This window comes from Cucurbita pepo, chromosome LG04 (assembly GCF_002806865.2).
Source record: "Cucurbita pepo subsp. pepo cultivar mu-cu-16 chromosome LG04, ASM280686v2, whole genome shotgun sequence".
NCBI classification, from domain to species: Eukaryota; Viridiplantae; Streptophyta; class Magnoliopsida; order Cucurbitales; family Cucurbitaceae; genus Cucurbita; species Cucurbita pepo.
Window position 1 is genome coordinate 6,426,318 of NC_036641.1, and position 21,344 is coordinate 6,447,661.

General features: G+C 42.2%; 5 protein-coding genes and 1 pseudogene across 5 annotated transcripts; 1 reads left to right on the plus strand and 5 right to left on the minus strand.

Moving 5' to 3' along the window:
* The first annotated feature begins 280 nt into the window (after positions 1 to 280).
* On the plus strand, positions 281 to 1,997 carry LOC111792498 (NAC domain-containing protein 22-like). Its single transcript, XM_023674005.1, has 3 exons — positions 281 to 592; positions 695 to 963; positions 1,590 to 1,997. Exons 1-3 carry the CDS (start codon positions 364 to 366, stop codon positions 1,869 to 1,871), a joined length of 780 nt encoding a protein of 259 aa, XP_023529773.1. The 5' UTR covers positions 281 to 363; the 3' UTR covers positions 1,872 to 1,997.
* A 2,603-nt stretch (positions 1,998 to 4,600) lies between these two features.
* On the minus strand, positions 4,601 to 5,804 carry LOC111792516 (annotated as a pseudogene).
* A 1,995-nt stretch (positions 5,805 to 7,799) lies between these two features.
* On the minus strand, positions 7,800 to 8,651 carry LOC111792850. The gene has a single exon (XM_023674451.1). It carries the CDS (start codon positions 8,649 to 8,651, stop codon positions 7,800 to 7,802), a length of 852 nt encoding a protein of 283 aa, XP_023530219.1.
* A 3,074-nt stretch (positions 8,652 to 11,725) lies between these two features.
* LOC111792909 lies at positions 11,726 to 12,031 on the minus strand. Its single transcript, XM_023674534.1, has one exon. It carries the CDS (start codon positions 12,029 to 12,031, stop codon positions 11,726 to 11,728), a length of 306 nt encoding a protein of 101 aa, XP_023530302.1.
* Positions 12,032 to 14,215: 2,184 nt separating this feature from the next.
* Positions 14,216 to 15,019, minus strand: LOC111792910. The gene has a single exon (XM_023674535.1). It carries the CDS (start codon positions 15,017 to 15,019, stop codon positions 14,216 to 14,218), a length of 804 nt encoding a protein of 267 aa, XP_023530303.1.
* A 3,202-nt stretch (positions 15,020 to 18,221) lies between these two features.
* On the minus strand, positions 18,222 to 19,061 carry LOC111792911. Its single transcript, XM_023674536.1, has one exon. The coding sequence runs from the start codon at positions 19,059 to 19,061 to the stop codon at positions 18,222 to 18,224; it is 840 nt and encodes a 279-aa protein (XP_023530304.1).
* Positions 19,062 to 21,344: the final 2,283 nt, after the last annotated feature.

A 21,344-nucleotide genomic window follows, 5' to 3' on the forward strand; every position in this document is an offset into this window, starting at 1 on the left:
GACAAGAAATGATTCATTCTCCTCAAAATACAAACAAACCCAAAAATCAAGCAAGGAATACGAGAAGTCACGCAGAAGATCGAAACAAAAAGGCAAAANATGTAAAAGTCTCCAAGTTTGGAAAATAACCAAAACAGTCCAAAATTTAATGAATTTAAGAGAAGAAGCCGTGTGGGGACATGTTTGTTTCTTTTTTGGTCCCTTTAAATGCCCACATAAAGTACTCAATTTACAATTCTTGAGTCCATTGACCAAGTCTCAAGTCTTCTTTAACAGTCAAAACTTTTGAAAATTCACCCAATTTTGTTTTTGTTCATCTTTAACTTGGCTTATAAAGTGTCTATCACTTGCATCACTATCTACATGGCCTTGTTCATCCCTCGACAGAAGAAGACGCTGACGGGCGGTGTGCCAACGAGGACGTTGAGCCCTGAAATGACACAGGAAGCTGATCTTCCTGGCTTTAGATTCCACCCCACGGAAGAAGAACTCCTTGAATTTTACCTGAAACATGTGGTTTCTGGCAAGAAGCTGCAATTTGATCCTATTGGGACTCTTAATCTTTATCTCCATGATCCTTGGGAGTTGCCTGGTTTGTGTTCTTGAAAAAAAAATTAGCCCAATTGTTTAATGTTTTGTTTTCATTCAATGAGGTGAAATGTGATGTGAATTATTGTGTTTTTTTTGTGTATAGGATTGGCAAGGAATGGAGAGAGGGAGTGGTACTTTTTTGTGCCAAGAGATAGGAGGCTAGGTGGGGGTGGGAGGCCAAACCGAACCACGAGGAACGGTTACTGGAAAGCCACTGGGTCCGACCGAAAAATCGTTAGAATATCGGATCCGAAACGACTCGTTGGGTTGAGAAAGACACTTGTGTTCTACTTAGGAAGAGCGAGTAGAGGAAGTAAGACTGATTGGATCATGAATGAGTATCGTTTTCCTGATAACTCTCCGTTGTCGAAGGTATCTATCTCGATCTTACTTGAAAAGAGTTTCGTGTTTGGTAACCGTTTCTTGTGGAAGAAGAAACAAACATGAAACGAGAATAAGAACGTTATTAAACAAGCTCTTGCTATTCATCTTAGTATGAAGATTCTATAAGTTTTTGTCATCATTCATCGTGTTTGGTAACAGTTATTCCGTTCTTTAATAAACCCTATTGGTAACTGACGTGGGATCTCACAATCCATCCCCCTTCAGGGGCCCGGGTCTTCACTGGCACTCGTTCCTCTCTTCAATCGATGTGGAATCTCACAATCCACCCCCTTTCGGGACCCAACATCCTTGTTGGCACACCGCCCAGTGTCCACTCCCTTCAGGACTCAGTGTCCTCGCTGGCACATTGCCCTCTCTCAAATTCAAATCGATGTGGGATCTCACAAAATAAACATGAAACGGAAACAGGAACGTTACCAAACGAGCTCTTGCTATTCATCTTTCTATCTTTTGTAATCATTCATTCGTGTTTGGTAACCGTTTCTTGTAGAAGAAGAAACAAACATGAAACGAAAACACGAACGTTACCAAACGAGCTCTTACGATTCAGCTTTTGTAATCATTCATTCGTGTTTACATTCTTTGTAATGCAGGACATGGTACTATGCAAAATCTATAGGAAAGCAACTTCGTTGAAAGTCCTAGAGCAAAGGGCAGCCATGGAGGAGGAAGATGCTAGGCTTTTTCAAGCTTCTTTGCAAATTCCATCGGAACTGGACAACCTGACTGAGCCTCAAGTTCCAAACCTGAACATGGACTGGTCCCAAGACCTAGTTTGGACCCAATTCTGTAGCCCATGGCTCCAAACTTTGACCCCATCTGCTAGTTTGCTCAATTTCCAATGTTTTCACCGAGAGCTCGGTTATTTGTTCTAAATCTCGAGTGTCTAGTGTCACAGTCATGCTTATCATGCCTGTATCATGTCAAACTCTTATCTTGCTTTTATGTTGTATTATTTTATCATTTCGGTAAAATCATGTCTATTCTTACCAGACATGAAATGCTTCAAAATGCACTTAACATCTACCTTGCTCTTCGTCTATGTTTTATAAAACATATTCTGTCAAAACGTGGCTCGAGGTTCGACCATATGTCAAAATTGTCCATGAAGTTTGATCTTTATACGACTGACTTGTTCGCTGAATTAGAACAACTACCACATCGTTGTTGTCTCCGAGTCTCCAACTCATTGATAAGCTAACTACCATTAATTATATATGGTTCTCTTTTAGGAAGATAAACTAATTCAGCCTGGTTGGCTCCATGGTGACAAGGAGCTCGTTCCACACATGAACACATGTGAGAAGATTAATGATATCTCTGCATTGTTCTTGACATGTCTCCCACCACTATGTCATTCATGAGCTTCTTGTCTCTTCAATATCCTTTGAGTAATCTGAAAAATCTGCCACGCATGAGCGGTGTTGAAAGAGCTGCCAAGTACCGCTAGTAGATATTGTCTTCTTTAGATTTTTTCTTTCGGATTTTTCCTCAAGATTTTTAAAACGCGTCTACTAAGGAGAGGTTTCCACACCCTTATAAAGAATCCTTCGTTCTCCTCTCCAACCGATGTAGAATCTCACAATCCACTCCCTTGGGGGCCAGTGTCCTTGCTGGCACTGGTTCCCTTCTCTAGTCGACATGGGACACCCCAATACACCCCCCTTCAAGGCCCAGCGTCCTTGCTAGTACACCACCTTGTGTCCACCCCCTTCAGGGCTCAGCCTCCTCGTTGGTATATCGCCCAGTATCTGGCTCTAATATCTTTTGTAACACCTCAAGCCTACCACTAGTAGATATTGTCCTCTTTAGGCTTTTCCATTCAGGCTTTCCTTTAAGGCTTTTAAAACGCGTCTACTAAGGAGAGGTTTCCACACCCTTATAAAGAATGCATCGTTCTCCGCCCCAACCAACGTGGGACCTTACCTCGTCTATATTAGAGCTTAACCCAACATGGTCATGCTTTTATACCAAGAATCTTCCCCACTTCTAATTGATACTCTAACAATTCCTGAAATACTACTTGTTTTCTTTGCATTGGCTTGAACACTAAACACCAACTAGCAGCTTTGGACTTTGTTGTCATTCCAGAAACAACGCACAATAATGAATGATGATGATTCAAACATACCTATATCACTGCAGAGCCAAATTTCTTAGCAGTCAGCAGGCTGCCTTTGCTTTCAGCGCCAGATCTTTGATGAATGGCCAACCCAAGTTCATACAGACATTCCTTGGCTGAGCTACAGATACCCCTCAGCCTCAGCTATCCATCCAGCTGCTAGCTCAATATGTATGTACTCCTTTGCTTAATATATATCAGTGCATGTTTAGGCATTTTCATGGCAGTGTTTCAAGTCTAGGACTCATATTTTAATCAAAATGAACCTGTTCTGATCTGTTTATATTATAAAAGATTATGTTTGTCTGCCACCATGGATACAAGAAGCCTGCTTCACACATGCACCATAACATCTTGATGATCTTTGTGTCGGTTCTTCCACTATCAGTTCAGCTCATTGTTCATTATTCAAATCCTATATTTGAGATACAACGTGATTAACTTTGTTGTTATATGTGTTACTGAATCAATTTGTCTCTTAGTTGAAAGACATTCATAGGATTCTTTGGGATTCTTGTGCTTATTATCATTGTTGAGACAATTGGTATCTTTGACAGCAATGCTAAACTTCATCTGGTAACCTTGGTTAACTATTTGACCTCTAGTTAACGTACTAGAGTTTAAGCCATTAGGAACGAGAAATTGTGTAATGGCAGAAGCCCACTGCTTGCGCACATTGTCTACTTTGACCTGTTATGTATCGTCGTCAGCCTCACGGTTTTACAATGAATCTCCTATAGAGAGGGTCTAGCCCTACTCCGACCAGTGCCTAGCACGTATAACTGGCTCTGATACCATTTGTAATAGCCCAAGCCCACCACTAGCAGATATTGTCCATTTTGACCCGTTACGTATCGCCCTCAGCCTCACGGTTTTACAATGCGTCTCCTATGGAAAGGGTCTAGCCCTACTCCGACCAGTGCCTCACACTTATGACTGGCTCTAATACCATTTGTAATAGCCCAAGCCCACCGCCAGTAGATATTGTCCACTTTGGCCCGTTACATATCGCTGTCAACCTCACGGTTTTACAATTCGTCTATTATGGAGAGGATCTAGCCCTACTCCGATCAATGCCTTGCACTGTCCGATGACAGGCTCTAATACCATTTGTAATACTCTAAGCTCACCGCTAGTAGATGTCCGCTTTGGCCCATTACGTATATCCATCAACCTCACGGTTTTACAACGTTTCTACTATGGAGAAGGTCTAGCCCTACTCTAACCAATGCCTCGCACCTATGACTGGCTTTAATACCATTTGTAATAGCTCAAGCCCACCGCTAGCAGATATTGTCCGCTTTGGCCCGTTACGTACCACCGTAAGCCTCAGATCTTAAAACGCGTCTACTAGGATATCAAGGATCTTTTCCACTTCTTACTATTATGAGAATGTTAAACATCTTTGGTAGGATCAAACATATTAATATTGCAAAAATTTAGCCAGAGAAGAAGGTGATACTGAGTTCACAAGGAAATTTGTATAAGAGGTATTTGTATATATTATATACATTCTATGGTGTTTACATTGACAAAATTGTATTCTCATGGAATTGGCTATGATACTTTTATCCAAAGTTTCAGCCTTAGTGATTTAGGATGTTGAGAAACGAGACTCTATTCTTGATAAGACGTCGATACAGACGCTCGAGATCATCTTCAAGTTCATCGACGCTCGAATTCAGTTCCCTCACCAAGTTCTGCACATCTTCAACTTGTAGAAGGACATTAGATTTATGACTTTTGATTGAAGATAATGTAGCATCCACCATCTCTACTAAGTTTGTGTTTGAGCCTTCCTCTTTGCAGGCTACTCTCTTGGGTTGCATCAGCTTGGAAACCATAGACCATCGGCTCGCCTTCGATACCGACTTCGGTCCAGCCATAAAGGACAATAAGGATTCAATGGTGCTATATGTGATTGCTTCTGCCTGTTTTAACAAGGTAACAATGTCTGAACTTTCATCACTTGTCTTGGAACTTGATTTTTCCATTCCTTTCAAAGCCTTGTGGATTGTTTTCTTCATAATCTTTCTTGAGTTCAAATACTTTTGAACATCATTTGTTATGTCATCTCCTCTTCTTCTACGTAAAACAAATTGGAGTTCATGTGTGCATTCTTTCATTTGTGATAATACATCCTTTGCCATGGAACACAAGTCCACGAGCTCGAGTGATCCTTCCAACAAGTCGTCGACCGAGTCGTTGTCAACAACAGCTTGATGGGTGAGTGGCAAAAGAAGTAAATTATCAATGGAATCATGCAAATCTTGAACTTTTCCAAGTTTTTGGCTCAAAGAAGATGATGAAGAAGTGGCTGCAGAGGCCTTCAATCTGCAGAGATGTTCGTCGACGTCGTCGACGACTGGATGTGGCCTCAAGGGCAAGCTGTTCGAGCGAGTGTGGAATGATTTCTTTGAGATATCTGCAAAGGAGTCCATTTTTCTTGGAGAAGAAGAGGCTTGAGCTAATGAACCGACTTGGTTTGTGACTTTTGGCCATTAGGGAGCCATATTTATATTAGTTGGCTAAAGGAGACATGAGGAATCTCATCTGCAGAAGCAATGAATTCAGCATTGTTTATGCCATGTCTCCCTCCTACCTCTTCCTTATCTCCACCATTATTAATGCTAGACACCGAACGGAGTGTCAGCGAGGAGGCCGAGTCCTGAAGGGGGTAAACACAAGGCGGTGTGCCAACAAGGATGCTGGGCCCCAAAGGGGAGTAGATTGGTGGGTCCCACATCAATTGGAGAAAAGAACGAGTGTTAGCGAGGACGCTAGGCTCGAAGGGGGTGGATTGTAAGATCTCACATCGGTTGGAGAGGGGAACAGAGCATTCTTTATAAGGGTGTGGAAACTTCCCCCTAGCAGACATGTTTTAAAACCTTGAGAAGAAGCTCGTAAGGGAAAGCCCAAAGAGGACAATATCTGCTAGCGGTGGGCTTGGACCGTTACAACAAACATTCAGGTAGCTCGTCTGCTTAAAATATATCAAAAAGCAAAGGAAACATTTGAGACCTCATCTACTTAAACCTGTTCAGATCTGTTTATATTATAAAAGATTTAGTTTGCTTGTGACTGTGGAGACAAGAAGATTGCTTAACACTTGCATTCTTGAAGATACCACTTGTTTTAAATAAACCTGTTTAGATCAGCTCATTGTTGATTATTTAAATCCTACATGAAGAGTTGAGACACAATTGGAATCTTTGACAGCCTAGATATTTGTATATATTATACATGTATAGTGATCTTGCTTAATCAAACCGACGCGTTACGCTTACACGAGCGAGCATCTTTCTCGAGGCATTGGTATCGATTTTGTTGGCTTATCTTGAAAAATGCTGAACTGGGTGCATCTCCTGCAGAGGACAAGATTGTTGATTCCTCCCAATGTATTGATATTATGAAGCACACGAGTGGTGTTGATAGAGTTGGTATCGTATAGAAAGAAAGAAGAACTTTTTGTGGTACCATATGAATAGAAAAGGGCATTTACATATGAATCTAATGTTTTCTTTTCCTCTTACGATTCGGAATCACAGATCTCCACAATGGTATGACATTGTCCATTCTGAGCTCTCATAGCTTTGTTTTTTGTTTTCCCAAAAGGCCTCGTACCAATGGAGATGTATTCCTTACTTATAAACTCATGATCAACTCCTTAATTAGCCGATGTGGGACTCCTCTTCCAACAATCCTCCCCTCGAACAAAGTGCACCATAGATCCTCCCTTGAGGCCTATGGAGCCCTCGAACAACCTCCCCTTAATCGAGACCCGACTCCTTCTCTGGAGCCTTCGAACAAAGTACACTCTTTGTTCGACATTTGAGTCACTTTTGGCTACACCTTCGAGGCTCACAACTTCTTTGTTCAACATTTGAGGATTTTATTGGCATGACTAAGTTAAGGGCATGGCATGGCTCTGATACCATGTTAGGATTCAAGAGCCTCCACACTGGTTTGATATTGTCTACTTTGAGCATTAGCTCTTATGGCTTTGCTTTTGGTTTTTCCAAAAGGCCTCGTACCAATGAAGATGTATCCCTTACTTATAAACTCATGATCAACCCCTTAATTAGCCAACGTGGGACTCCTCTCCCAACAATCCTCCCCTCGAACAAAGTACACCATAGAGCTTCTCCTGAAGCCTATGGAGCCCTTGAACAGCCTCCTCTTAATCGAGGTTCGACTCCTTCTCTAGAGCCCTCAAACAAAATACACCATTTGTTCAACACTTGAGTCACTTTTGACTACACCTTCGAGGCTCAAAACTTCTTTGTTCGGCATTTAAGGATTCTATTGACATGGCTAAGTTAAGGGCATGATTCTGATACCATGTTAGGAATCACGAACCTCCATAATGGTATGATATTGTCCACTTTGAGCACAAACTCTCATGGTTCAAAGGGCCTCATACCAATGAAAATAGTATTCTTTACTTATAAACTCATGATCAACCCCTTAATTAACCAACGTAGGACTGTGTTTGTATTATCGACAATATCAACAATACTAATATTGCAAAAAGTTAGTCAAGAAGATATTGAATTCACCAATCATGGTTAGCAATGCGAAAAAGATGTATGAAGTGTATTTGTATCTATCATATATGTACTCTGGTGTTTACATTTGACAAAAATGGATTCCTATGAGCCTACTCTCTAAGTTTTCATCCTTAGTAATTAAGGATGTTAAGAAAGGAGACTCGATTCTTGATAAGATGTCGATATAGACTCTCGAGATCTTGTTCGAGGTCATGAATACACGACTCCAACTTCCTCAACGAGTTTTGTGCATCCTTAACTTGCACCAGGACATCAGATTGCTGATTGATGATTGAATACAATGCAGCATCAACCACCCCGACTTCGTTTCGATTTGCACCGACGTCTTTGCAAGCAACTCTCTTAGGATGCATCAACTTGGAAACCAAAGACCATCTGCTCATCTTTGATGACAACTTCTGTCCGGCTATGAAGGACAAGAAGGATCCAATGCTATTATATGTGACGACTTCTGCGTCGTTTAATAAACGAACAATTTCCGAACTCTCATCGCCATTTTCGTAACTTGTTCGTTCCATTCCTTTCAAGACCTTGTGGATTGCCTTGTTCATCATCTTCCTTGAGTTCAAATACTTTAGAATATCAACTTCAATGTCATCTCCTCTTGTTCTGCGCAGAGCTGACTCAAGTTCATGTGCACATTCTTTCATTTGTGATAGCACATCCTTAGCCAAAGAGCACACATCCAAGAGCTTGATAGAGCCTTCTAGCAAGTCATCAACTGATTTGTTATCAACGAGAGCTTGATGGGTGGATGGCAAACAGAGCAACTTATCAATAGAATCATGTAAATCATGAAGGCCATCAAGCTTTTGACTCAAAGAAGATGAAGAAATGGCTTCAGAGGCCTTTAATCTGCAGAGATGTTCTTCAACTTGATCCAAAACTGGATGCGGCTTTTGGGGCAAACTGTTAGAGCGGATGTGGAATGATTTCTTTGGGTTTGCAGCAAAGGAATCCATTTTCAAGTTGAGTTCATATTTTGGGCTTCATAAGACTATTATTTATATAACTTGGTTGAGAGAGACAAGAGGAATCTCAGCTCATCTTATCTCCATCATTATTGATGCTAATTTCAGCTATGTCTGTGATTTGCCAAGCTTTCAAGACATGGTTTAAGCAAGCATCTTTGTGGAGTGGCATCAGTTTTGTCGGGTCATCTTGGAAATGCTGATCTGGGTCTGCTTCTGTTGAGGACAAGCTTGTGGCTTTGCACATGCAAAGGTTTAGTTTAAGAGATATCATGGCGATGTTCATGGTGTGTTTCTCAATAGATTGTCGAGCAATTTGTAAATTATGAGGCACACGAGTGCTGTTGACAGAGTGTTAGTGCACGGGGTAAAATTGCTGGATTCTTCTTTGCTGCAGGGAACAACTTTTAAACATGGTTATGTGAGATCCCACGTCAGTTGGAGAGAGAGGGAAATGAAGCATTCTTTATAATAGTGTGGAAATCTCTCCCTAATAGACGCGTTTTATAAATCGTGAGGCTGACAGCGATACGTAACGAGCCAAAGCAGACAATATCTGCTATTGGTGGGTTTGGGCTGTTACAAATGGTATAAGAGTCAGCGAGGACGTTGGGCCCCTAAAGAGGGTGGATTTTGAGATCCCACATCAGTTGGAGGGCGGAACAAAACATTTCTTATAATGGTGTGGAAACCTCTCCCTAATAGACACGTTTTAAAAACCGAGAGACTGACGACGATACGTAATGGGCCAAAGCAGACAATATCTGCTAGTGGTGGGTTTGAGCTGTTACAAATAGTATCAGAACCAAACAGCGGGCAGTGTGCCAGCGAGGACGCTAGGCCCTCAAAGGGGGGTGGATTGTGAGATCCCACATCGATTAGAGAAGGGAACAAAGCATTCCTTATAATAGTGTGGAAACTTCTCCCTAATAGACGCGTTTTAAAAACTGTGAGGCTGACGACGATACGTAACGGGCTAAAGCAGACAATATCTGCTAGTGGTGGGTTTAGGCTGTTACAAATGGTATTAGAGCCAAACACCGAGTGGTGTGCCAGCAAGGACATTGGGCCTCCAAGGGAGGTGCATTATGAGATCCCACGTCAGTTGGAGAGGGGAACAAAGCATTCCTTATAATGGTGCGGAAACCTCTCCCTAATAGATGCGTTTTAAAAAACCGTGAGGCTGACGCCGATACGTAACAGGCCAAAGCGGACAATATCTGCTAGTGGTGGGTTTAGACTGTTACAAATGGTATCAGAGCCAAACACCGGCAGTGTGCCAGCGAGGACGCTGGGCCCTCAAGGGGTGACTGTGAGATCCGACATCTGTTGGAGAGCGGAACAAAACATTTCTTATAATGGTGTGGAAACTTCTCCCTAATAGACGCGTTTTAAAAACCATGAGGCTGACAGCGATACGTAACGGGACAAAGCGGACAATATCTACTAGTGGTGGGTTTGAGCCGTTACAAATGGTATCAAAGCCAAACACCGGGCAGTGTGCCAGCGAGGACGTTGGGCCCTCAAGGGGGGTGGATTGTGAGATCCCACATCGGTTGGAGAGGGAAACGAAGCATTCCTTATAATGGTGTGGAAACCTCTTCCTAATAGATGCGTTTTAAAAATCGTGAGACTGACGGCGTTATATAACGGGTCACAGCAGACAATATCTACTAGCGGTAGGTTTTGACTATTCTTCCATCGGATAAAATAGATGTCCTCATTTACCTTATTCATGCAATTCTTTGATCAATCGGTTAAAAATGGTGCTTATTGTGTAAATGTGGCAAGATCCGCCATGATCGTTTAAGATAACTTTCATTAGCAGGAAATTGTTCTGCTTTACTATAATATACATAATTGAGCAAATTGGCTCTTAGTTTAAAGGCAACCTACCATGTGATTCTCAAGCTTATTGCCATCACTGGGGCAATTGGAATCTTTGACAGCAATGCTAATCTAGATACTGAGCTTATCAGGAAACCATGGTTGGGAAATTGTAACCATCCAAGCCCACCGCTAGCCGATAATGTCCGTTTCGGCCTGTTACGTATCACCGTCAGCCTCACAATTTTAAAACACGTCTACTACGGATAGGTTTTTGCACCCTTATAAAGAATGCTTTGTTCCACTCTCCAACCGATGTGGAATCTCACAATCCATCCCCCTTTGGGGCCCGCGTTCTCACTGGCACTCGTTCCCCTCTTCAATTAACGTGAGATTTCACAATCCACCCTCTTCGAGACTCAGCGTCCTCGCTGGCACACCGCTTAGTGCCTAACTTTGATACCATTTGTAACAACTCAAGCCCATCGCTAGTAGATATTGTCTGTTTCGGCCCGTTACGTATCATCGTCAGTCTCACGATTTTAAAACGCGTCTGCTAGGGAGAGATTTCCACACCCTTATAAAGAATGTTTCGTTTCCCTCCCTAACCGATCAGGGATCTCACACTCCACTCCCCTTCAGGACCCAATGTCTTCGCTGACACTCGTTCCCCTCTCCAATCGATGTGGGATCTCACAATCCACTCTCCTTTGGAGCCCAGCGTCCTCGCTGGCACTTGTTCTCCTCTCCAATTGATATGGGATCTCACAATCCACTCCCTTCGAGGCTCAACGTCCTTGCTAACACTCGTTCCTCCCTCCAATCAATGTGGGATCTCACAGAAACAACCGTTCGAACAATAAACACACTTTTCTTTGCATTTCTACAGATCAAACTCTTTCAAATTCAAGTGTAAGCTTCATCATAATAATAGAAAGTATATGTATATATATACAATTTGGTGTTTACATGTAGCAAAAATGAGCTCTCATGACATTGATCATGATACTATTATCTAAGCTCCATCCTTAGTGATTTAGGATATTGAGAAGGGAAACTGTATTTCTTATTAGATGCTTTTGTAGACTCTCAAGATCATCTTCAAGTTCTTGAATACACGACTCAAATTTCCTCAACGGGTCGTGCAAGTTGAACGATTTATCGGTCGTGTGGCTAGCAATTGCATATAGTATGGCATCCAACATGTCTACCTCATCTTCATCTTTGCAGGCAACTCTTTAGGGTTGTACCAGCTTGGAGACCAAAGACCAAGGACTCAACTTTGATATCAACTTTTGTCCTGCAATGAAGAACAATACTGATTCAACAGTACTATATGTCACTGCTGAATTTTCCTCACATTGCTTAGAACACTTCCTTTTGATTCCCTTCAATGCCTTGTGAATTGTTTTCTTTATCAACTTCCTAGAACTCGAGCATTTTCGAAGCTCGTTGGCGATAACCGATTCACCTCTTCTTCGACGTAAAACTGATTCGAGTTCACGTGCGCATTCTTTTGTCTGCAACAATGCATCTTTAGCCATATCACACAAAGTCTAAGACCCTTAAATACCCTTCAAGCACATCATCAACCCCTTTTTTATGTCATAACCCACATTGGTTGGAGAGGAGCACGAAATTTTATAAGAGCGTCGAAACTTTTCCCTAGCAGACGCGTTCAAAAACCTTGAGAGGAAGCCTGATAGAGAAAGTCTAAAGAGGACAATATCTGCTAGCAGTGGGCTTAGGCAGTTACAAATGGTATCAGAGCCAGACACCGAGCGATGTGCTAGTGAGGAGGTTGTTCCCCGAAGGGGGGTAGACAAGAGGCGGTGTGCCAATAAGGACGCTGGGCTCTGAAGGAGGGTGGATTGTGATACCCCACATTGGTTGGGGAGGAGAACGAAACACCCTTTATAAGGGTGTGGAAACCTTTCCTTAGCAGACACGTTCAAAAACCTTGAGAGAAAGCCTGAAAGGGAAAGCCCAAAGAGGACAATATCTGCTAGCGGTGGGCTTGGGCCGTTACACGTTATCTCTCTCGCGGACAAGAGTTTGTTGAGTGAATGGTAGAAGAAGTAGCTCATCAATGCAACCGTGCAAATCTTGGTTCTTTCTCTCTTGGAGAAGCCAAAAGGGTAGCTAATGACCTTCAAAAAAAAGTTGAACAGCTTCAATATAACAACTGGGGCTGGAGAGACACAAGGAATCTGGATCTAAACATTATTGCAGCAATGTTTTGGCAATGTCTCCTATCCTTTGAGCTTTCAATGCATAAACTAAACGTATTAACGTGTTCGAATTGCAGGAGAATCTTTCTATTAGACAAGATTGGATCGGATACATGTCGGGCGATGTTTGTGATATGTTAATCGATCACCGGGTTGTTAGCTCATTGTTTATATACTTAATCCTTCAATGTGTTCATATAACCTGCAACTAGTTCATATTAAAAAGCCAACAAGTGCTGTTGACAGAGTTGGTATCAGACACCAAGGAAATGTGTCTTGGATATCATTGATCTCACCTCAATGGATATCATTGTATCCTCACATTCTAGCTGAATGATGTCCATTTTAAAACTTGTTCTATCTTGTAAGCTTCCTCCATTCTCAACTAGGGAGAGCTTTCTTCCACTTGTAAGCATTGGAATCCCCACTATGCTGCCATCTTCTAGCTCTCATGCTTATGTTCTAAAAAATGAACAAGTGAATTGTCTCTTGAATTCATACTTTGATTGACGTAACTCGTTGGTGCGAGATCCCACATCAGTTGGAGAAGGGAACGAAGCATTCCTTATAAGGGTGTGGAAACGTCTCCCTAATAGATGCGTTTTAAAATTGTGAGGCTGACGGCGATACATAACGAGCCAAAGTGGATAATATCTGCTAGCGGTGGGCTTGGATTGTTAAAAATGGTATTATAGCCAGTCACTGGGCGGTGTGCTGGTGAGGACACTAGGCCTTAAGGGGGAGTGAATTGTGAGATCCCACATCAGTTGGAGAGGAAATGAAGCATTCCTTATAAGGGTTGGAAACCTCTCCCTAGTAGATGTGTTTTAAAACCATGAGGCTGATGGCGATACGTAATGGACGAAAGCAGACAATATCTACTAGCGGTAGGTTTGGGTTGTTACAAATGGTATCAGAGTCAGTCATCGGGCGGTGTGCCAACGAGGACGCTAGGCTCCCAAGGGGGTGGATTGTGAGATCCCACATCATTTGGAGAGGGGAACAAAAAATTCCCTATAAGGGTGTGGAAACCTCTCCCTAGTAGACGCGTTTTAAAACCATGAGGCTGACAGTGATACATAACGGGCCAAAGCGGACAATATCTACTAACGGTGGGTTTGAGCCGTTCCAAATGATATCAGAGTCAGTCATCAGGCGGTGTACCAGCGAAGACGCTAGGCTCCCAACGGGGTGGATTGTGAGACCCCACATCACTCGGAGAGGAGAACGAAGCATTTCTTATAAGGGTATGAAAACCTCTCCCTAGTAGACACATTTTAAAACCGCGAGGCTGACGGTAATACATAACAAGCCAAAGCAGACAATATATGCTAGCGGTGGGCTTAGGGCGATTACAAATAAAGCGGTGATTGTTGTGCTAGATGGAACTAAGACCATTATAATTCTGCATAACTTCACTTACACAGAGCATTTTAGTTGATAATTAAACAAATATACAACATGTTCTATATGGTTTTGTTCAACACTTCTCAAAATTTAGTAGTTGAAGATGTTAAGAAGAGACACTCTTGTTTTGATTATGAACCTATAAAGACCCTCAAGTTCTTCATCAACTTCCTTAATGCTTGCCCCACACTCCCTCACCAAGTTCTGCATATCTTCAACCTCTGTTTGGTGATTGCTAATTGAACTTAATATCAAGTCCAATCTTTGTATTACACTTATGTTTGTTTCTTCGCTTATGCATGCTACTCTTTTGGGTTGAACAAGCTTGGAAAATGAAGCCCAGCAGCTCCATTTTGATATCAACTTTGTTCCTGCTATGAAGAACAATAACAACTCTATACTATGGTATGTCATTGCTTCAACCTCTTTAATCAAGTTCACAATGGTTGAACTTCCATGATCTTTGTAGAAATGTTTGCCTTCCATTCCCTTCAAGGCTTTATGGATTGTTTTCTTTATCAACTTCCTTGACTTCTGAAGTGAACTAGAGCTACAAACGTCACCTCGCCTTCGACGCAAAATCGACTCGAGCTCACGAGTACATTCCATGGTTTGCAACAAGCCGTTCTTAGCCGTATCACACAAGTCGAGCAGCTCGAGAGATCCTTCTAGTAAGTCATCCAACACTTCCTTATCACTCCCTTGAGTTAAAGCTTGTTGGGAGTGAGGCAAAAGAAGCATTTTATCAACATAATCATATAAAACTTGAAGGGCACCAAGCCTATGGCATAGTAAAGAAGATGTGGCTTCAGAATCCCTGAATTTGCTCAATTGCTCGTTAACTTTGTTGATGATTTGGTGTGAGTTTCTTGAGTTCATAGCTGAGGCATCCATGTGATATCTCACGTTGGTTGGGGAGGAGAACGGAACACCCTTTATAAAGGTGTGGAAACCTTTTCCTAGCAGACGCGTTTTAAAGCCTTGAGGGGAAGCCCGAAATCTGGTAGCGGTGTGCTTAGACCGTTACAATCCATCTTACAAATAAGTCTAAGCAATTTCAATTTGGATTCATGTTTTGGCAATGATGATAGTATATATAAAAGGGTTGAAGACATATGGGGAAGCTCAAGCTCATGTTCATCACCGTGTCAGCTATGTCCAAGCAATGTCTCCCTCCAACCAGGTTCCTACTCACTGGCATCCATTGTTTTTCTTTATCTATAACCACACGAATGCATCTTATTTAACTATAGACCTTTTTTTTTAATATGATAGTGTTTGATAGCTCTATTAGTTTCTTTCATGCAATCATGACAGTCTGTCATATGCATGAAAGCGACGTACCCACAGACAAGCGCGTATACGTAAACGATACACGTACACATATATGAAGAATTAAATATGGTTTTATTAAATTCACATTTTCTCTCCTCTTTGGTCGAGCTAACTTTGTTTTATTCCCTGATTCAAGTTTTTTGTGAGATCTTATATTGGTTGGAGAGGGAAACGAAGTGTTCCTTATAATATAAGGGTGTGGAAATCTCTCCTTAGTGGACACGTTTTAGAATTGTGAGGCTGTCGGCGATACGTAACGGGCCAAAACGAATAATATATGCTAGCAGTTGGCTTGGATTGTTACAAATGGTATCTAGGTTAGACATCAGGTGTGCCAGAGAGGACGCTGGGCCCCAAGGGGTGGATTGTGAGATCCTACATTGGTTGGAGAGGGGAACGAAGCATTTCTTACAAAGGTGTAGAAAACTCTGCCTAGTAGATGCAATTTAAAACTGTGAGATTGATGGCGATACGTAACAGGCCAAAGCGGACAATATATACTAGTGGTGGGCTTGGGCTGCTACAAATGGTATTAGAGTCACCAGCGAGGACGCTGGGCCCCCAAGAGGGGTGGATTGTGAGGTCACACATCGGTTGGAGAGGGGAACAAAACATTCCTTATAAGGGTGTGGAAACCTCTCCCTAGTAGACGCGTTTTAGAACTGTGAGACTAACAGCGTCACGTAACGGGTCAATGCGGATAATATCTGGTAGTGGTAGTCTCGGGCTGTTACATGCTTTTTAAGAGGAAACCCTTGATAGAACACAGTTTGTCCAAGCAATGTTTCATGATCATCAGTCTCATCCAACATTCCAACTCATAAACTAGTTTAACAAGTTTTGGTTCAGACAAGTAGGTTGCTCCGAACCTGCACACGTACGAGAAGCTCGAGAAGTCTTCTTCCTTCGTTATCACATCATATTTTAGCCTTTTTCATGCCCTGCCTCCAATGACACCATTGTGCATGCTGCAGGGTAAACTCCCCTTATGGCATGATTATATTTGTCAAATATTGTCCGCTTTGGCCCACGGTTTTAAATTTTGTTTGCTAGTGAGAGGTTTCCACGCTCTTATAAGGAATGCTTCGTTCCCCTCTCCAACCACCTCACAATCCACCCCCCTTGGGGACCCAGCGTCTTCGCTCACCCACCACCCAGAACCTGACTCTGATACCATTTGTAATAGCTCAAGCCCACCGCTAGTAGATATTATCTACTTTGGTCCGTTACGTATCGTTGTCGGTCTCACGGTTTTAAAACACATCTATTAGGGAGAGGTTTCCATACCCTTATAAGGAGTGTTTCATTTCCCTCTCCAACCGATGTAGGACCTCATAGAAAATTATTAAATCAAGGGGCCATGAAGGTTAGAGACAATTTGCACACAATTATTGCTTTGAGGCATATAAAGTTAGTCTACCATGCGAATCTTTCATGCCACTATTGAGACAATTAGAATATCATTAGCTGGCAATAGTGCAAATTGAAGGTACTTAATTTCCAACCTTACTTGACCATTCAAAAGATTATTGCACCAGAACTTAAGCCATAGGAAAAAGCTACTCGATGATCACTAAGGATAACCGGAGAGGTCTGACTTCTCTCGTGTAACAGTCCAAGCTCACTACTAGCAGATATTGTTCGCTTTGGCCCTGTTACAAATGGTATCAGAGCCAGACTCCGGGCGGTGTGTCAGTGAGGACGCTGGGCCCCAAAAGGAGGTGGATTGTGAAATCCCACGTCGGTTGGAGAGGAGAACGAAACATTCCTTATAAGAGTGTGGAAATCTCTTCCTAGTAGATGCGTTTTAAAACTTTGAGGGGAAGTTCTTTAGAGCCCAACGTCCTTGTTGGCACAACGTCTGATGTTCACCCCCTTTGGGGCTCAGCGTCCTCGTTAGCACACCGTTTGGGTCTGGCTCTAATACTATTTGGAACAACCCAAGTCCACCACTAGCAAATATTGTGCTCGGTAGGAATTCTCTTTCGGGCTTCCCTCAAGGTTTTTAAAACGTGTATACTAGGGAGAGGTTTCCCCACCCTTATAAAAAAAGTTTTATCCCCCTCTCCAACCGACGTGGGATCTCTCACACAGGCTCTTCAGGCTAAAAAGACTAAATAAATTTACATGACAACCCAAGAGCCTAAATCATTCAATGGCTCTAAAGGTCAGCAGCTCTGTTCCTTCATTTATGCTTGTTCTTACCCTTGGATTAGCAAACTGTTCCTTATGGGATGTTGAACAAGAAAATGATTGCAGTTTCAAATGCCATAAAAGTGATTGATTATTGCTACTCCTTTAAATTGTGGAGGAGAAATGGACAAAAGTCGGATTTTAGCTATGAGAGGAGAACGAAGCATTCCTTATAAGAGTGTGGAAACCTCTCCCTAGTAGACGTGTTTTAAAAACCTTGAGAGGAAACCCGAAAGGAAAAGCGCAAAGAGAAAAATATCTACTAGCTGTGGGCTTAGGCTGTTACAAATGGTATCATAGCCAGCCACTGGGCGGTGTACCAGCGAGGACGTTGGACCCTCAAGAGGGGTGGATTGTGAGATCTCACATCGGTTGGAGAGGGGGACGAAACATGCCTTATAAACGTATGGAAACCTCTCTCTAATAGACACGTTTTGAAAACCTTAAAGAGAAGCCCGAAAGGGAAAGCTCAAAGAGAACAATCAGGGTTGCAAAAGGCTATCATTAAACAAAAATAGAGTATTGTATGTATACATCTATGCATATTCATTCAAACACTTTTCAAAATTTAGTGGTTGAAGATGTTGAGAAGGGACACTCTTGTTTTGATTATGAGCCTATAAAGTCCCTCAAGTTTTTCTTCAACTTCCTTAATGCTTTCTCCACATTGCCTCAACAAGTGCTGCATATCTTCAACCTCAGTTTGGTGATTGGTAATTGAACTTAATATCAAGTCCAATCTTTCTATTACACTTATGTTTGTTCCTTCGCTTATGCATGCTACTCTTTTGGGTTGAACAAGCTTGGAAAATGAAGCCCAGCAGCTCCATTTTGATACCAACTTGGGTCCTGCTATGAAGAACAGTAAGGCTTCTATGCAGTGGTATGTGACTGCTTCCACCTCTTTTATCTGCCTGACAATACTCAAACTTCCATGATCTTTGTTGGGTGCTTTGCTTTCCATTCCCTTCAAGACTTTGTGGATTGATTTCTTTACCATCTTCCTAGAACTTAAACACTTCTTCAATGAACTAGAAGCACCAATATTATCGCTTCGTCTTCGACGAAAAATCGACGCTAACTCATGTGTGCACTCCCTGGTTTGCAACAGGGCATTCTTGGCTATGTCACACAAGTCCAGCAGCCTAAGAGATCCCTCTTGCAAGTCATCTAACACTTCCTTGACCAGAGCTTGTTGGGAGAGAGGCAAAAGAAGCAGCTTATCGACCGAACCGTGCAAGTCTTGAAGGGCGTCGAGTCTGAGGCCTAGAGAAGAAGATGTGGCTTCTGAAGCTCTTAATCTGTTCAATTGTTCATCTACTTGGGTGAGGGCTGGGTGTGGATTTGTGGGAACACTCTTTGAACGAACGTGCTGTGAGTTTCTTGGGTTCATAGCTGAGGCATTCATCTTAGCAATAAGTCTAAGAAATTTCAATTTGGGTTCATGTTTTGGCTATGATGGTTGTATATATATGACAGGGTTGAAGAAACGTGGGGTATCTCAATCTCATGTTCATCACTGTCTCAGCTATGTCCAAGCAATGTCTCCCTCCAACCAGGTTCTTACTCACTGGCATTCATTGTCTTTTCTCTATAACCACACGGATGCATCTTATATGCCTTTTTTTAATTTGATGTTGTTTGAAGGATCCATTAGTTTATTGCTATTTGCAAGAGACAGCCTTTGTCTTATTCATGAAAGTCACAATGCTGATGCTGATATCAAGCCGCTAACAGATATTGTCCGCTTTAGCTCGTTATGTATTGACGTCTGCTTCACGGTTTTAAAACGCGTCTGTTAGGGAGAGGTTTCCACACCCTTACAAGGAATGTTCCGTTTCCTTCTCCAACCGATGTGGGATCTCACAACCACACCCTTGAGGGGCCTAGTGTCCTTTCTGGCACACCGTCTAGTGTCTGGCTCTGATACCATTTGTAACAATCCAAGCACACCGCTAATAGATATTGTCTGCTTTAGCTCGTTATGTATTGACGTCAGCTTCACGGTTTTATAACGCGTCTGTTAGGGAAAGGTTTTCACACCCTTACAAGAAATATTTCGTTCCCCTCTCCAACTGACGTGGGATCTCACAATCCACCCCCTTGGGGCCTAGCGTCCTTGCTGCCACACTTTTCAGTGTCGGGCTCTGATACCATTTGTAACAGTCCAAGCATACCCCTAACAAATATTGTTCGCTTTAGCCTGTTATGTATCAACGTCATCTTCACGGTTCTAAAACGCATCTATTAGGGAGAGACTTCCACATCCAAGAAATGTTTCGTTCCCCTCTCCAACCAATGTGGGATCTCACACTCTATCTATTTGAGCGATTATTTTGGCTTCTGAGACAAGAGAGACAATCATGCTTGCCTGGAGTAAGACAATGTCTTAAGAGTTTGTTGTACATTTGATTCATTAACTCAGATTCTGCCTTTTAAACAAATTTGTGAATGTTTAGGCCAAGTTACTCATACCTCGGCTACCCTCACGAGACAACTGTTTAACCAAGGTTTTTGAACCTATCCTCCCTGTGAGATCCCACATCGATTGGGGAGGAGAATGAAACACCCTTTATAAGGGTGTGGAAACCTCTCCCGAGCAGACGCATTTTTAAAAAACCTTGAGGGTAAGTCCGAAAGGAAAAGCTCAAATAGGACAATATCTGTTAACAGTGGGCTTGGGTCATTACAAATGGTATAAGAGCCAGACACCGGGCGATGTGCTAGCGAGGAGGTTGTTCCTCAAAGGGGGGTAGACACGAGGTGCCATTAAGGATGCTGGCCCCGAAGGGGGGTGGATTTGGTGTGGGTTCCACATCAATTGGAGAAAGGAACGAGTGCCAGCGAGGACGCTGGGTCCTGAAGGGGAGTGGATTATGATATCTCACATTGGTTTGAGAGGAGAACGAAACACCCTTTATAAGGGTGTGGAAACTTCTCCCTAGTAGACGCGTTTTAAAAATCTTAAGGGTAAGCTCGAAAGGGAAAGTCCAAAGAGGACAATATCTGCTAGCGGTGGACTTGGGTCGGTTTTGTTTTTTCACTTACCCCAACACCACTAAATCAAATCGCGGTGGTTAGTTTCGATTTGGATCTTAGAAAACCATGGCAATGCTCAAGAAATGTTTCATGATCTTCAACCTCCACCAACATTCCAACTCATAATAAACTTGTTTAACATGTTTTAATTCAGACAAGAAGGTTCCTCCCCAAACACACACGAGGAAAACGTTCCAGGAACTTTCATATCCACGAGCAACTTCCTGCTATACAATGTCAAACCAGTTCATAAAATATGAAGCCCCACGAGGGAGTTTTGACAAAACTGTTCATGTGCAAGAGATTATCACCTTTAAATTATTAGTTAAGGCCAAACCCACATGTGCATTCATCAATTTCTTCAATATTTTAAGCAGGAATCAGATCACTTGCTTGATTACATTTGTATTAAAAACTACATATGCTGCATTGTTTATCAATCATTTCATGAATTGGGTATGGCTGAAGAGATGCCAAGATCCATAATGTTTGTTCTCCAAATTTTCATTATTTGACAAATCATTAGATCAAAGTTGAGAGACAATATGAATATCATTATTGCTTTTGTGAGATCCCACATCGGTTGGAGAGAGGAGAACGAAGTGTTCCTCATAAACGTGTGAAAGTCTCTCTGTAGTAGACGTGTTTTAAA

What these genes read in the sequence shown, in the direction of transcription:
- LOC111792911 (XM_023674536.1), bottom strand. Translation starts at nt 19,061, where the DNA reads ATGAATGCCTCAGCTATGAACCCAAGAAACTCACAGCACGTTCGTTCA.
- LOC111792850 (XM_023674451.1), bottom strand. Translation starts at nt 8,651, where the DNA reads ATGGATTCCTTTGCTGCAAACCCAAAGAAATCATTCCACATCCGCTCT.
- LOC111792909 (XM_023674534.1), bottom strand. Translation starts at nt 12,031, where the DNA reads ATGGCTAAAGATGCATTGTTGCAGACAAAAGAATGCGCACGTGAACTC.
- LOC111792910 (XM_023674535.1), bottom strand. Translation starts at nt 15,019, where the DNA reads ATGGATGCCTCAGCTATGAACTCAAGAAACTCACACCAAATCATCAAC.
- LOC111792498 (XM_023674005.1), top strand. Translation starts at nt 364, where the DNA reads ATGGCCTTGTTCATCCCTCGACAGAAGAAGACGCTGACGGGCGGTGTG. An exon ending in TGATCCTTGGGAGTTGCCTG is followed by an intron (nt 593 to 694) that starts GTTTGTGTTCTT and finishes TTTTGTGTATAG; the next exon opens with GATTGGCAAGGAATGGAGAG. An exon ending in ATAACTCTCCGTTGTCGAAG is followed by an intron (nt 964 to 1,589) that starts GTATCTATCTCG and finishes TTTGTAATGCAG; the next exon opens with GACATGGTACTATGCAAAAT.